General features: G+C 35.2%; 1 protein-coding gene across 5 annotated transcripts in view; it reads right to left on the bottom strand.

The window, feature by feature from the left end:
• The window catches only part of DMXL1 (Dmx like 1), a 126,009-nt gene that overhangs the window by 87,638 nt on the left and 23,195 nt on the right, over window positions 1–15,176 (bottom strand). For all 5 annotated transcript variants that reach the window (XM_082724143.1, XM_082724146.1, XM_082724145.1 and 2 more), the window contains exons 5-9: window positions 10,829–10,961; window positions 6,685–6,751; window positions 4,990–5,168; window positions 2,594–2,783; window positions 596–764 (exon numbers count right to left, since the gene is read on the bottom strand). In XM_082724143.1, the coding sequence (XP_082580269.1) occupies window positions 596–764; window positions 2,594–2,783; window positions 4,990–5,168; window positions 6,685–6,751; window positions 10,829–10,961 (738 nt within the window). The remainder of the gene's footprint in view (window positions 1–595; window positions 765–2,593; window positions 2,784–4,989; window positions 5,169–6,684; window positions 6,752–10,828; window positions 10,962–15,176) is intronic.

The raw sequence follows: 15,176 nt of genomic DNA, 5'->3' as shown, positions 1-15,176 counted from the left end.
AACTTCTACATATTTCTGTCCTACTTCTGGAAGATCACCTAAGACTAAGCATTAGACATGTTTTATTGTTTTGCTTTATTTTTTTAAGATTTTATTTATTTATTTGCCAGAGAGAGAGAGAGAGCCCAATCAGGGGGAGAGGCAGACAGAGGGAGAAGCAGGCTCCTCACTGAGCAGGGAGCCCGATGGGGCTCCATCCTAGAACCCTGGGATCATGACCTGAGCCAAAGGCAGATGCTTAACTGAGTGAGTCACCCAGGCATCCCTACACGATGATTTTATTTTAACAACTATACAGTAGTTACAAAATACTATTCTACGGTGTTAACCTGTTAAGTTTTAGCTCAAATCGCAACTTCTGAATAAACTAATGAAGAATCTCAATGACTTATTAAGATCTTAATCACAAACCAAATCATAGCTTTAAAAAGCAAACAAGTAAGCAAAACCCCATTTTTACATAATTAGTGAGCTGGCTATAATGAAAAGTTAGATAAGCAACTTTTCTTACTTATTCAAAACTAGAAGTAAAATGTCTTTGTTATAAAATTAATTACTCAAGTTCAAGAACAGTTGTTGAACAGTGTTCTATTACCCGTGGCTGGGTTGATGCTGGCAGCAATATGAAAGTGGCAAAGTGCGTTGGCATGCAGCGGAGCATTTCTGTGGACATGATGAGGGTCCTGCTGGTGCGGCAGGTATCCAGTATGCGCTACGACGGGAAGTGATCTCCTCCGACCTCTGCGAAAATGTCTCAGATTTACCTATACCAGTAAAAACAAAGTAAAACCAGTGGCCACAATGTCATAAGCATATACATATGTATGGGTTACAAAATGATTATTAGACATTATTCTCTACTTCATTTCTCCATTTTAACTAATTTTTAATTCCAGTATAATTAACAGCATTACATTAGTTTGAGGTATACAGTATAGTGATTCCACAATTCTACACATTACACAGTACTCATCATGGTAAGTGTACTCTTACTGACTTATTTCAAATATACTTTATTTCAGAAGAGATTATGTGTACAAACATCTTTCAGTACTTTTGTACAGCAAATTTGAAATCTGAAAAATAAGCTTAGAACTCAACTGCCTAACTTTTTTAAACCATCACAAATATTTTGCAATTTTTATTTGGTTTATTTTTCTGGTAAGTAATTTTCTAAAACAGAAGTTCACAGCAGTGTATCTGTGGATAATGATGTCTCTATGAATACTATTCCCTTTGTGTCCAATTTATTCCCTATGACCATAAAGCACTGAACAATATGCCCTCATACATTACGATGATATTTCAAGTGGCATGGCTGACTTGCTAAGCTTTTTCAAAGATCACTTCATTTGACTCGTAAGGCAGAGTGCTGAAATTTATTTATTCTCATTTTTCATCTGATAAAACAGTTTCTACAGAATGCAAGGTCACCTAAGCATAGAATGAGAGTCTTCATTCCTAGGTAAGACCTCTTTCAGCTGTTATTACACATAACCATTCTATCAGTTGTTAAGTCTCTAGGCAATATATATTTACTTATATTCTGAGCCCTGAGAATACTCTCCAAATTTGACAAATAGTTTTTCCATAATTATACAAAGCATTCAAAGACAAATCACCTTCTGATTTCCATATCAAGAAAATAAGAATCTGTATTACTAGTGTATGTTCAACTAATTTATATATGAAAAATTTACTTTTACTTTCTATACTAATCAGTAAAATAAATACTTCAAGGGCACCTGGGTGGCTAAGTCAGATGAGTGTCACACTTGATTTCAGCTCAGGTCATTATCTCAGGGTCATGAGATCACGCCCCTGGTCGGGCTCCACAGTGGGCGTGGAGCCTGCTTAGGATTCTTGCTCTTGCTCTCCCTCTGCACCCTGCCCCATCATACTTTCTTGTTCTCTAAAAACAAAACAAAAACCCACCAAAAAAAACAACTTAAAGTTCTGGGAGGTTCTAAAGATGAGAAATATAGGGGTGCCTGGGTGGCTCAGTAGGTTAGGCATCTGCCTTCAGCTCATGTCATGATCCCAGGTACCTGGAATCGAGTCCCACGTCAGACTCTTTGTTTGGTAGAGAGCCTGCTTCTCCCTCTGCCTTTCCCCTTGCTTGTGCTCTCTTTTCTTCTCTCTCTCTCTCAAATAAATAAAAATCTTATATAAAAAAAAGGTAACATATACAGAACAGAATCTGATAAACCATTCCAATCATTCCTATAATTATGTCAGGACAAAACACCCCAATCTCTAAACAAAGTAAAAATATAAACTATTTTTACAGCCAAATCTTTGCATTCTCAGATTTTCATTTGTTATTTTAGCTAAGTGTAATCTTCCTTTTGTTATCATCAGTTAACCTAAGATAAACTTCATAATTATAAGTAGTTTAATGCTCTTAAATACTTAGGCATATTTTTTAAACCAAATAAAATAGAAAGTTTTCTGAGAACTGTTTTCCTAACGTACATATTTTTTCATAACTAACCATATACTTTAAATATTAATTAGGATGGATGTTACAAAAAAGGCAAATTACAAAAGGTTTTAACACTTGTAGGAAATAACACCTAACAAAAGCACTTACATCTAAAGTATTTTGAGCTCGTTCCTTACTGGAAACATTTCTTTTGAAGTTATTTGTTAAATTAATTGGTTCGGCCCAATGGTTGCAGTCACCTCCATAGAGCAAACAATCATTTGGTAAAAATGTCTCTACCCAAAGACGACATACATTATCTTTGCAGCAAGTCAACAATACATTACATACAGAAGCCCTGAGGAATAAGAAAATTTTAGAGGCAAAAATATAAATCTCAGACAGTATAACATTCTGTAGTGTTTCTGTAATTCATTAAATGCACACAACAAAGGTACTGATGAAAAAAATGTCAATACACATTTATGCAATGTATTTAGTAAAAACCATTAAAATTGAGTGGGTATTTTATTTCATCACAGCAAATGCCTGCTAACCTATTTCTTTTCTGCCTAGAATTTGGTAGTTCTTGTTTTAGGAACCTAAGATTCTCCATACAGCCAAAGAACAAAGACTGAAACAATGCCATAATCTTTCAGTCAATAAACAAGAAAAAAACCTACAACTTCTTTTAGAATGTTCTGATTTATTCAGTGGATGGTTACCATTCAGATTCCTTCATAATGCTTTCTATAAAGCTACACATGCACTAGTCAGTGACAAACTACACTATTTAGTATACTTATTCTCTCCTTGCTTAACATCTGCAAAAGCAGTGACTACATGAATAGAAAAATCATGATGAAATAATTACCAGCCACCTCCTTCCCTATTATTGACTTCTAATGAAGTTTAATGAAATCTTTCCACTTTCACTGTCTTTCCAGTCACAAAATAAGAGCAAGATCAATTACATACATATTAATAAACATGATAAGCATCAAGAGCTCAAACGTTGAACCCCCATCAACAAAGAGTACCTTTTATTGGGTAACTCATTAAAAAAAAAAAAAAAAGAAAGAAAGAAAAAGAAGTCACAATATCCTGTAGCAGACACATATTCAAACATATCAGATTTTTAAAAGATCAGTAAAAGGCTTTTATCAAGTAACTCAGTAAGTTAAAAATAAAAAGGAAATCAAAATATTCTGTAGTAGTCGCTTTGTTAAACAGAGCTGCTTGATTAAAAAAAAGGTCTCTAACAAAGGGAAGAAAGGAAAAACCAGCATGTTTTGCATGGGTTGCTCTCCCCTTCAGCTTCCCTCCTCTGCTCTCGCACCTCTCCCATCCCCCCCCCCCCCCACTCTCCAGACTTTTTTCCCTTTCCATTCACTTTCTGAGCCTCTCTCCCTCTGTGCTCTACCCACAGTGCTTTGCTTCTCAGGCTTAAAGGCCATTCTCCATTTCGACCTCTCCCCACATGCTAGGGCCCTACTCCTTCCCTTTCTCAATCCTGTTTCTCCCTCTCTTTCCCTCCCTCATGTCTAAACCCACACAGTATACAATGCCAAGAGCAAACCATAATCGAAACTATGGACTTTCAGGTGATAATGTGTTGATGCAGGTTCATCAATTATAACAAATATATCACTCTGGGGGAGGCTATCTATGCATGTGTGAGCGCAAGGGATATGTGGGAAGTCTCTCTACCTTGTCCTCAACTATTGCTATGAACCTTAAACTATTCTTTAAAAATCAGTCTTAATACACATTTTTAAAAATTTGGATATACTCTGCTGGCTCAAAAGAACAAAACTAAAGTCAACAAATGACCCAGGTATCCTACCAAAGATCAGTGTTTAAGGGAAAAACTGTACTGCTCCATGATGTGGCCAAATTGAAAATGGTCATGAAACAAAAAGCAATTTCTACCTACAGTTAAGAAACAGGTCTCTGTGCTTACTAAGTACAGGCAAAAATCCAATGGGATATCAGGTCTTGCAAGGGTCACAGGAAAGAAAGGAAGTACTGACAGGTGTGCTAGAGTATGCAAGTATAGGTTAAAATAATACCTAGTTCAGGGCAGAGTAATCTATTACCACACTCTCTTCTCACAAAAATGCTGAATACAGTTAGAGCAATGTTAGAGACCTCACAGTATATCCTCTCAATAAAGCAGTTAAAAACAAAAAGGAAACCAGAAGACATACACAGAGAAGGTACCAGATGAGGGAGTGAAATATGAAAAATTCCACGCAAATGACAATATGGGGAATGACTAAGAGACAAAAGAATAGGACACTTAACACAAAGAAGGAAAGACGTACAACTCTGCCACTTAAAGGCATCTAAGATGGAGGTAAAGCATCCTTTCACATGGCTTTCCTCTGAAGTGTCAATCATAGCTGACCCACGGCTAGACATCTGTAGGCCAAGGACTACCTAATATTACTAAAATCTTCCTAGGCAAAAGTCCTACAGCTATAAATTCTTAAAGTAAGAAGAGCAGTCAATGTCAAAATGACATTCTCTTAATACACAGATAAAAGGACTAAATTGCTGACCTAGGCATGTATTTGCTTGTTTTACGCCAGGAAAATCCATTTACAGCTCGAGGATGGGCCAGATACACAAAGGAAAAGTCCATTTCTCCTTGGGATTCTTTTTCTGAACTTTTATCCGGAGAGGTAACAGCTGTCCGCCAGTTTTCTACATTATACCATACCTTTAAAAGACAGTCATCCTGATAAAGAAAAAAAAAAGAGAAGTAAAACATCCAAATAAGAATTAAAGATTCAGGGCGCCTGGGTGGCTCAGTGGTTGGGCCGCTGCCTTCGGCTCAGGTCATGATCTCAGGGTCCTGGGATCGAGTCCCGCATCGGGCTCTCTGCTCAGCAGGGAGCCTGCTTCTCCTCTCTCTCTGCCTGCCTCTCTGCCTACTTACAATCTCTGTCTGTCAAATAAATAAATAAAAAAAATCTTTAAAAAAAAAAAAAAAAAAAAAAAGAATTAAAGATTCAGTCAAAGAGCAAGGGAAAGAATTTTCTCCACAATCACAGAAATTTAGGGATAGGAGGAATGGTGAGGCATGGGGAAAATGAGAAGAAAATCTCTAATTCTGATAGTTTTCTATCAGCATTCCATCATTGTGCATTGAGAATTAAAATGTGTGAATGTGTACTTTGCAAGAAGTGGATCAAGGAAAATGCTAGTTACCATGCAGTATGCTAAATGGAGTCACTTGAGGAAGACTGCTGAAGTGATGAAGGGATCATCTTCCTACTTAGCCAAATATCAAACAACAAAGCATTACCACCAGCAGGGTTATGAAGACTGCTAATCTTTGAAAACGAGACTTTTCATGAAGTATCATATGAATGTTCAAAGAAAGTGCTGAAGATGATAACAAGGAGTTAATAGCTACTATTATAGAAAATATTCTAAGTATAATTAAAGCAGCATTTCTTAATTTGGGGAGTAAGGGAAAACAAGGTAATTAGAATGTACCACATTTTGCTTTTAAGCTACAAATGCATTCCCACACTTAAAGTCAATCAGAATGAACAGCTTTACTTGTCTCCTAACAAAACCCCCCCCTGAGAATTTAGGGTATGTCACATCCCCTGTCTACAGAAAGCTATGATCCATGAGAACAATTAACTTCACACAGTCAGTTGTGAGTGAACTATTTGGTGAACGAATAATTACAAATAAATAATTTCAAGGAAATACACTGTTCTGACATCGGCAGGTAAAAACTTGAAAATGGTTACAAATGTCCCTCTAGAAAGTCTATAAATTCTTCTATTTGCTCAAAAAATATTAACCAGTTGACCAAAATCAAAAAGTTGGTATATGGGGTGCCTGGGTGGCTCAGTGGGTTGGGCCTCTGCCTTTGGCTCAGGTCATGATTCTGGGGTCCTGGGATCGAGTCCTACATCGGGCTCTCTGCTCAGCACGGGGCTTGCTTCTCTCTCTCTCTGTCTGCCTCTCTGCCTACTTGTGGTCTCTCTCTGTCATATGAATAAATGAAATCTTTATTAAAAAAAAGTTGGTAAATGGCAGCTTTATATCCAGATATACCATTCTCTTTTCAATTATACCATATTGCCTTTTAACACATAATATTTAGCCCGGTTTTTGCGATTTAACATTTTAATAGAAAATATTTTCAATGTCAATACATTAAAAGAATGAAACCAGTTCCTGTTTTTGATGTTTCAAAATAAACCAGTAGCAATAGCATTTTCATAAATTACCTTCCCAGCAGTGGCAAAAAATTCTCCATCTGGTGAAAATTTCATTAGATGAATTTGGGAAGCAGTTCTGTAAATCAAACAGGTAAGAAATAATTTTTAAGGAAAATGAGAATTCAATATTACTTCTATTCAGCAACTTGCAATTTTGTGATAATGCAAGTTTCAAACTCAATTTTAAGTATATCTCACAATTATAAAATAAGAAGTATAAATGTTTAAATTAAATATAAAAATTATTTTTATGTGAAATTATCTATGTATAAGAATCATTCAAGAATTACTGATATTATCAGTCTTTAAAGCTTAGGACAAAGAATCATAGCTTTCATTGCCTAAGAATATGATAAAGAGAAAGGTTTCATTTTCTAGTTTGCAAATTAAATTTCAAAAGCCATGAGATATCTATATTCTAACATACATTTTCATGGACAATAAATCAAGATTTTGAAATCAATTCTCCCTTAAGGTAGCATTTACGTAAAGATTATATGTGGGATACTGGGGGACTTGTAAGCAGGCTGGAGTCAGCCTGCCAGCTTGACCCATATACTCTTGGCACACACTTGCCTTTTTCTTTTTCAAGAAGCTTTGGCTCTTGTCCCTTCAGTGCCTTCCCTTCTGGCTAACCCTATATGCTGATCTCAAGAGCACCCTCACTATCACTGCTTTCCTTTTCTTCACCCAATTTCATGCTTAGATAAATCTGTCTTAAATTTACTGGTAAAGGAGGCCAAAGAGGAATTCTGTCATAGTTCATTCCAAATTAAGATAACTGAGGATTGCTAGAGGGGAGGTGGGATGGGGTAACAGGGTGATGGGCATTAAGAAGGGCACTTGATGAAATGAGCACTGGGTGTTAGAGGCAACTGATGAATCACTAAACTCTACCTCTGAAACTAATTAAAAAAAAAAAAAACCTCTTCTTCTTGATTTTAAATGTAATAAATATTTAATCAAAAACACTGATACATATGTATGAAAAGAAGAGAATGAAATCATCAGTTTCACCTATACCACAACACCTATATCCAGGGAAAACTACTGCTAACGTTTTAACACACAGACTTCCAGACCTGTCTCTCCACCCTCCCTCTCTATCTACTTTCTGTCGTTGGATATAGGGGAGAAGGGGATAGGAAGTGAGGTCATATTTACAGTTTGCTTTGTAATATTTCAAAGTATGTAATTTTAAAGTATGTAACAACCATATGTGTATATCAGTGTGTATAGGTCTGTATTATTTTACTGGCTATGCTATTTCCATTACAGACACATGCAATGCCTCAAAATAATTTATTTAACTACTCCTGCTATTTACTCATTTTTGCTGGTACAAAAAAAGTGGTGCAGTGAACACCCTTGTATATGCATTTTTATGTACCTGCTTAATTCTAAAGATATTCTTAAAACAAATAGTTAAAAATGCCTGATATCCATGGAAATCCTCTCCATGATTGTGACCTTTGTCTCCACGTCTTCTCAAAATAGCAGCAGATCCTTTTGAAGAGGAAATCAGTCCTCAGCACAAAATCCTAAAGAGCTTCCCAACTTAGAATAAAAGGCAAAAGCCTCACAATAACCTCCAAGCAGTCTTTACTCCAACCACAAGCTATGCACACCCTGACCACAGAGTCTGCACTTGAGATTCCCTCTGACTACAACATGCTTCTTCTAGACATCCTTGCACATGGCTTGCTCCCTCACTTCCTTCAGGTCTACACTCAGAAGTCACCTCTACTCTTCTTCCTCTTATCCTATTCACCTTTCTCTGGCTGTTAGATGTTCATCTAACATGTGTAAAAAGTGTTTTAAAGGCATCACAAAAGGAATGTGATCAAACTATGTTTAAATGTGATCCGGTTGGCGTAATCATCAGCTGCTCCTAAACTGAAACCCAAGCGTCATGGCTTTTCTGCTTCATTAAATAACCATTTCAGACAAATAGTATGTGCAGTCCAAGTTACTACTGTGGGCTCTGATCTTGATTTAACTTAAGATTCTTCCCCTCTCCCAAATGCACGAAACACATTTCAAATTTTCAGTTCAACACACAGAAGCCCTTCGGTGAAGGCTACTTCCTCTCCACAAGCTTACATGAAAGGCCCCAGAGCAAAGACAAATCTTGCTGAAGAATTTTCTTGGCAAAATCCTATTCCTTTTCTGTATGTTAACGCTTTTTAAATCCCTTTTAAAATACATATGACCTGGGGCGCCTGGGTGGCTCAGTGGGTTAAAGCCTCTGCCTTCGGCTCAGGTCATGATCCCGGGGTCCTGGGATCGAGCCCCGCATCGGGCTCTCTGCTCAGCGGAGAGCCTGCTTCCTCCTCTCTCTCTGCCTGCCTCTCTGCCTACTTGTGACCTCTGTCTGTCAAATAAATAAATAAATCTTTAAAAAAAAAAAAAATAAAATAAAATAAAATGCATATGACCTAACTGAGAGGTGCAAAACACATGGAACCAACTGCTCTGAAACCTCCTTTCTAAACTTTATACCAGGTCTACATTACTCTCACTTTAATATCTAATGTATTTCTTATTACTGTTTCATATAATATTGACTCAGAAAGAATGCCATTTAACATTCTGTCATATAGATTTCCTGGTTTATAGTCTTTCCCCACCTGGTCAATGCTATATTCCAAGCACTTTTACCACTGCCTTGAAACACGATAAACACTCAGCAAATATTTGCAGCATGAATGAATGAAATTTGGAGTTAGTATCTCAAGGGCATAAAAAAATTAAGCCTGTCAATTCATACTTCCAAGTTGCTCTTCAGAAAAATATCAACTGTACTCCCTTATTAATAGAATATGAGTACCTGTTCTGTAAACACTCACTAATAATGGATATTATTTTTCCTGTTTTTCTGGATATTTTGCATTTCTTGATTTTGAGTGAAGTCCATCAGTTCTAATTTAATTTGCTATTATTGATATGTACTATCATTTACAATTTTCTTCATTGTTCATTTTTGTTTGCTATTTTTTTCTAGTTAATTTTTAAGACCTCCTTTTAAAAAAAGGCATTAACTCCAAATTGCAAATATTTCCCCTTAACATTTTAGTTTCCTTGCTTTACAGGAATTTTTCACTGATATGGTCACAACTATTGATGTTTTCCTCCCCCTTCCTTTCAGTTTCTAGTTCTGGCTTCATACCTAGAATGTCTTTCCTAATCTAAGGCAGCATTTTTCATGTAACAGTGATAGAACAGAAACATCAAATGTTAAATTTCCTAGTAGCCACACTTGGCAAAAGTAAAAAGAAACAGGTGAAATTATTTTATTTAAGGGGAGCTGGGTGGTTCAATTGGTTCAGTGTCTGCCTTTGGCTCGGTTCATGATTCTGGAATCCCAGGGATTCAGATCCACACCACTGTGTTCAGCCAGGAGCCTGCTTCTCCCGCTCCTTCTGCCCCTCCCACCACTCATGTGTGCACACATGCTCTCTCTCTCTCTTTCTCATGCACTTTCAAATAAAAAAAATCTTAAAGAATAATACATTATTTTATTTAAGCTAGTATATAAAATATTATCAACATGTAATCAATAAAAAAAACTAACAATAACTTATATTGTTTTCCTTTGTGTTAAGTTCTTGAAATCCAGTGTGTACGTATACTTACAGTACATCTGAATTCAGACTGGCCACATTTCAAAAGTGTACGTCACTAGACATTGCAATTCTAAATTACGAATATTCACCTGTATTTTCTTCTAGTATTTGTTTCATTGTATAGAAATTCAGTGGTTCCTTCTTTTGACACTTCTTATGGTGTCAGATATGAAACAGACTCTATTTTCATTTTCTTCTCCAAAGAGCTACCAAGGTTGCCCCATGATGTAAAATGACAACTTATATATCTCCCTGTCTCCTTTTATATAATTTAGCAAGTTGCTATTTAATGATAATCACACAGGCTTAACCAATTTCTTATGTTTCTTTCCAAGTATTTTATTCAATAATTTAAAAAACTGGATCTGCAGAACATGGGAAATTGTGCATCCCCTGTATATAAGAAAAGACCTATCACAGAATAAGAAATCTTCTTTGTTAGTGTAGTTTTACACAAACTAAAAGGCATTTATAATAAAACCCACATGAACAGGTTTATCACTTTAATCCCCTAATTAATTGCTTACTTGCAATGCCAAATGCATCTCCAGTTCCCCAAATTAAGATCTGTTTTATCTGGATTTTCATCTTCAGATGGTTTCTCCAAGTTAGCATTGGACCACAGTTGCAAACAGCTAGAACCAGTTAAAAGACGATTGCCTAAAAATATATATATATTATTCACTACTTATTATTTAGGTATTTAATTAGTGAGTTAAGTCACATGGTCAAGAGTTTCACATAATAATATAAAAATAACACAACTTCTAAGAAAAGTTAAATAACAAAAAGATGTGGGGGAGAGGGAAGGAGGCTGTATTTTAATTTTGTTGAAGCGGCTTGGGAAAAAAGGGACTACGTCATATAATCTCTAATTTAACAAACATTTAATGAGCATTTTCTTTGCACCAGGCACTGCACTAGACACGGGGAAGGATACAATGACAAAAGAAGCACTGCCCTTTTTCACGATGACTTCACATTCTGGTAAAGACGGACTGTAAAGAGAGACATGAAGTCGTGCAATTTCAAATAAAGTCCCAAGAAGGATTCATAACCTGGTTTATGGTTAAGAAATAAGGTGCACAGTAGACTTGGAAAAATAAATAAGGCTGAAAAAGTTTCTGGGGTCAGACTGCATTTTCAAAGTTTATAAGGAATTTGGACCGTGTTATAGAGTTGGGAGCTTTAAGTGTGTGGGGGTTACATAAGTGGATGTATATTTTAGAACAAGTTGTCTGAAATGGGGTGGGGGATGTCAACAGATGGACTTGAAGAGGACTGTAAATTTCCCTCCTCTGAGATAATATGCAAAAGTTATCTGTATAGCATGTACATTTTTCTAGAGAGGTAATCCATAATTTTCACCATGCTTTCAAAGGCTCCACTATACAAAGAAAGATAAAGATTCATTTTAAAAAATAAGACTAGAGATAGATGAGATTGGGGAAAACAAAAATACAGGGAAACCCGATTAAGTGACTATAATAAACAAAAAAAATAATGAGGACCTGAATCAAATATGAAAATATGAAGCAAGGATTTGAAAGCCATTTCAAAAGCAGAATTTTCAAGGCTTGACACCAACTAATAAACAGGAGATATCAGAGGTTTCCAGGACAGATTCTAACTTATGATTTGGGTAATTAAGAAGGCTGTGTTGTCATCCAAAGAAAAAAGAGAAAGAAAGAGACACAACTGTGGTCAAAAAGTTCAAAATAAGTAAGGCATTCACTTTGGCAATTAAGGACTGTGGATTTCTGTCTCTCTCGAAAGATCACTTTTTTTTCAAAAGAAAGTGGGTCTGTGACAAAACACAGACTGTAGATCAGAAACCCCTGTGTCTAAATCCCAAATAAGTCACTTAATTAGTCATGTGAATTTGGTCTAGTGGGAAAAACTCAGCCTCAATTTTCTTCTCACCTTTAAAATCGGAAGTGTGTATAGAGTTGTCATAATGATCAGCTATTACTGCATAACCCATCTAGCACAGGCTAGGCACTTAGCAGAAGCTCAATAAATAGTAGCAACCAGACAGAAAGTCTCATGAATGGATAAAAACAGCCTAGACAGCATTAATGAGAGACATTCCATTCACATTTGGTTATTATTCCACTGTTTAGTATAACAAACAGTGTTTACTAAACACTGTTTAGTAAAACAAGTTTGATTTTTTTTTAATTGAGATATAACATATAACATTCTATTTCCTTCAGGTATACAACGTAATGATCTGATATTGCATATACTGCAAAATGGTCAGCACCATAAAATCTAGTTGATATCCATCATCACACATTGGTTACAACTTTTTTCTTGTGACACAAAAACTTATAAAACCTACTCTTAGCAACTTTCAAATATACAACTTAGTATTATTAACTATGGTCACCATGCCATACATTACCTCCCCAGGACTGATTTATTTGATAACTGGAATTTTGTACCTCTTGACCCCGCCCCTGCATCATGTATTTCATCCACCCCTCATTCCTGCCACTAATCTCACCTCTATATTTATGAATTCGGTATTTACGAATTTTCTTTAACATAAACTAAAGCTGAAATTAAGCTATACCATGAAAGATTAAGAAATTAATACAGAATACAAAGTAATTAATCCCAGTTATGAAATGATACAAAAATAGTTAAGGTATGGTACAGAGTATTGACCTGCACACAAAGGGTGGAGGTATGAATAGTAAACTAGGGAAACAAAGCATAAAAAGTCTTAAAAAGAAAAATCTTATGATTTAAGTCAGATGCAATAGTGGATCAGAAGAAAACACAAAGGCACTACAGTGAATTTTAGTGGCATCATCTGAAAAACTTTCTTTATATCCCAATACCTGGCATATAGTTAAGTATCGATCAAAACCAAAAATACTAACACTTCACCTAAAATATTTAAAATTGGGGCGCCTGGGTGGCTCAGTGGGTTAAAGCCTCTGCTTTCAGCTCAGGACATGATCTCAGAGTCCTGGGATCGAGCCCCGCATTGGGCTCTCTGCTCAAGCAGGGAGCCTGCTTTCTCCTCTCTCTCTCTCTGCCTGCCTCTCTGCCTACTTGTGATCTCTGTCAAATAAATAAATAAAAATCTTTAAAAAATATTTTTTTAATCTATTTGTAAACAAAGTTCACTTGCAAAGATAATATACTAGTTGCTTCCAAATTTTTACTGCAACAATAACCTATTTCTTAATCAAACCATTATATTTCAAACTTTTTGATCATAAAAAGAAAAATAATAAACTTTTATGTAAATTTTAACTTAATCACAATAAAGAGATAATATCCATAAGCTGTTGTCAAGTCACTACTAGATAGTTAGGAAAATAAGTAATTATCTTTTGATACAACTCTGTAATGATCACAGAAGAATTTAACATTAATACTATCCTCCAAAGCATTATTACTGATAAACTGTACAAAATTTCAAAGCAATTGTTGCTATGTTATTACTAAAGAAATTTCACTTAACTCTAACGTGAAATGTTTTTATTGCAGTTGTAAATATGACAGTTCAAGTACCTAGTTTACTTGCTAACACTGTTTTTATAGGGCTCTTATAATTTACCAAGTACTTTCAAATACACTGCCATATCTGATCATTAAAAACTTAGCTTCTGAAATAGATACTACCTTAATTTATAACTGCATTAACCATTCTTAATCTGTTAAGTAATTTCTTCATGATCATAAAACTTATAGTCAAGTATGTGAACATTTATTGAAAGCCTAATGTAATGTCCCCGCAAAGATAAATACTAAATAAAATAGAATCTCAGCTCTTTTCTAATCAAAAATTTAAACCATGTAGACAAATAACCACAATAGAATGTTGTGCTATAATAGAATAAGCTTATAATGTATCATCCAAATAGGAACTTTTCTGAGAGCAGAAGGTGACACTATTAATAATCATTGGAGAAACATGTATTAACTGGGATATAAGTCTCACTAGTTATAGTAAAATTATACATAAACTGTTGTACTAAACTAAATGCCAACTTTGAACCCAAGTCTGACCTCTTTCCACTGTATGCATAAAATATACATATAGGTTACCAGCTAGAAGATATCAATCCTACATCCTTACATAAGAAAAAACATTTTAAAACACTGATTTTTTTTAAAAAAGTATCTCAAAAATAATCTTTTATCTTCTAAAATAATTTCCAAGGGTTCTGAACTTTGTTTTCTAAATAAAACATTTTTCTCAGTCATTTCATGTAGTATAATAAGATGCAACTATCTTATCTAAACTAATGGCTTCTATGTTTCAAAGATAACTTCTTATATTCTAGAAATTTCTATATTTTGGGAACAGCTATATGATATGCAAACATGTCAAATTCCACATGTCTAAACAAAACCAATGTTCCACTATCTAGAACTCCTACATATCTCTCTTCCACTTAGGATCATAGATATTCTCAAAATACTTTAAAATCCAACTGTCAAGTAATGTCAATTCTATTACCTATATGCATTTCATATCTATGTACTTCTTTCATTAGTCATGCAACATTAATTAAGCACCTATTACATTAAAGGTCCTGAAATAAATTCTTAGTTCTCATTCAGACTACTGTGAAAGCACACTGTGTAAAGGTAATTACAAGTAATTATAAATATTTATCCTCCTGTTCCTTTCAACTTACTGCTACCAGAAAAGTTGTACAAAACCATAAATCCTAGCTTGGCAAAAGCCACTTTCAAAACCTATAATATTTTGCTGGATAGTCAAAAAGAATGAAATTCAAATACCTTAGCATAGCTTTAAAGGCCTTTTATAATATGCTGCAGTCTTACTTCCTTATCACCAAACTCATTCCAGCCTTAATGAAGTTCTAAGCATTAAAAGAATGTATC

Source organism: Mustela nivalis (assembly GCF_964662115.1).
Source record: "Mustela nivalis genome assembly, chromosome: 3".
Lineage (NCBI taxonomy): Eukaryota > Metazoa > Chordata > Mammalia > Carnivora > Mustelidae > Mustela > Mustela nivalis.
This window is presented reverse-complemented; position numbering and strand designations above follow the sequence as displayed.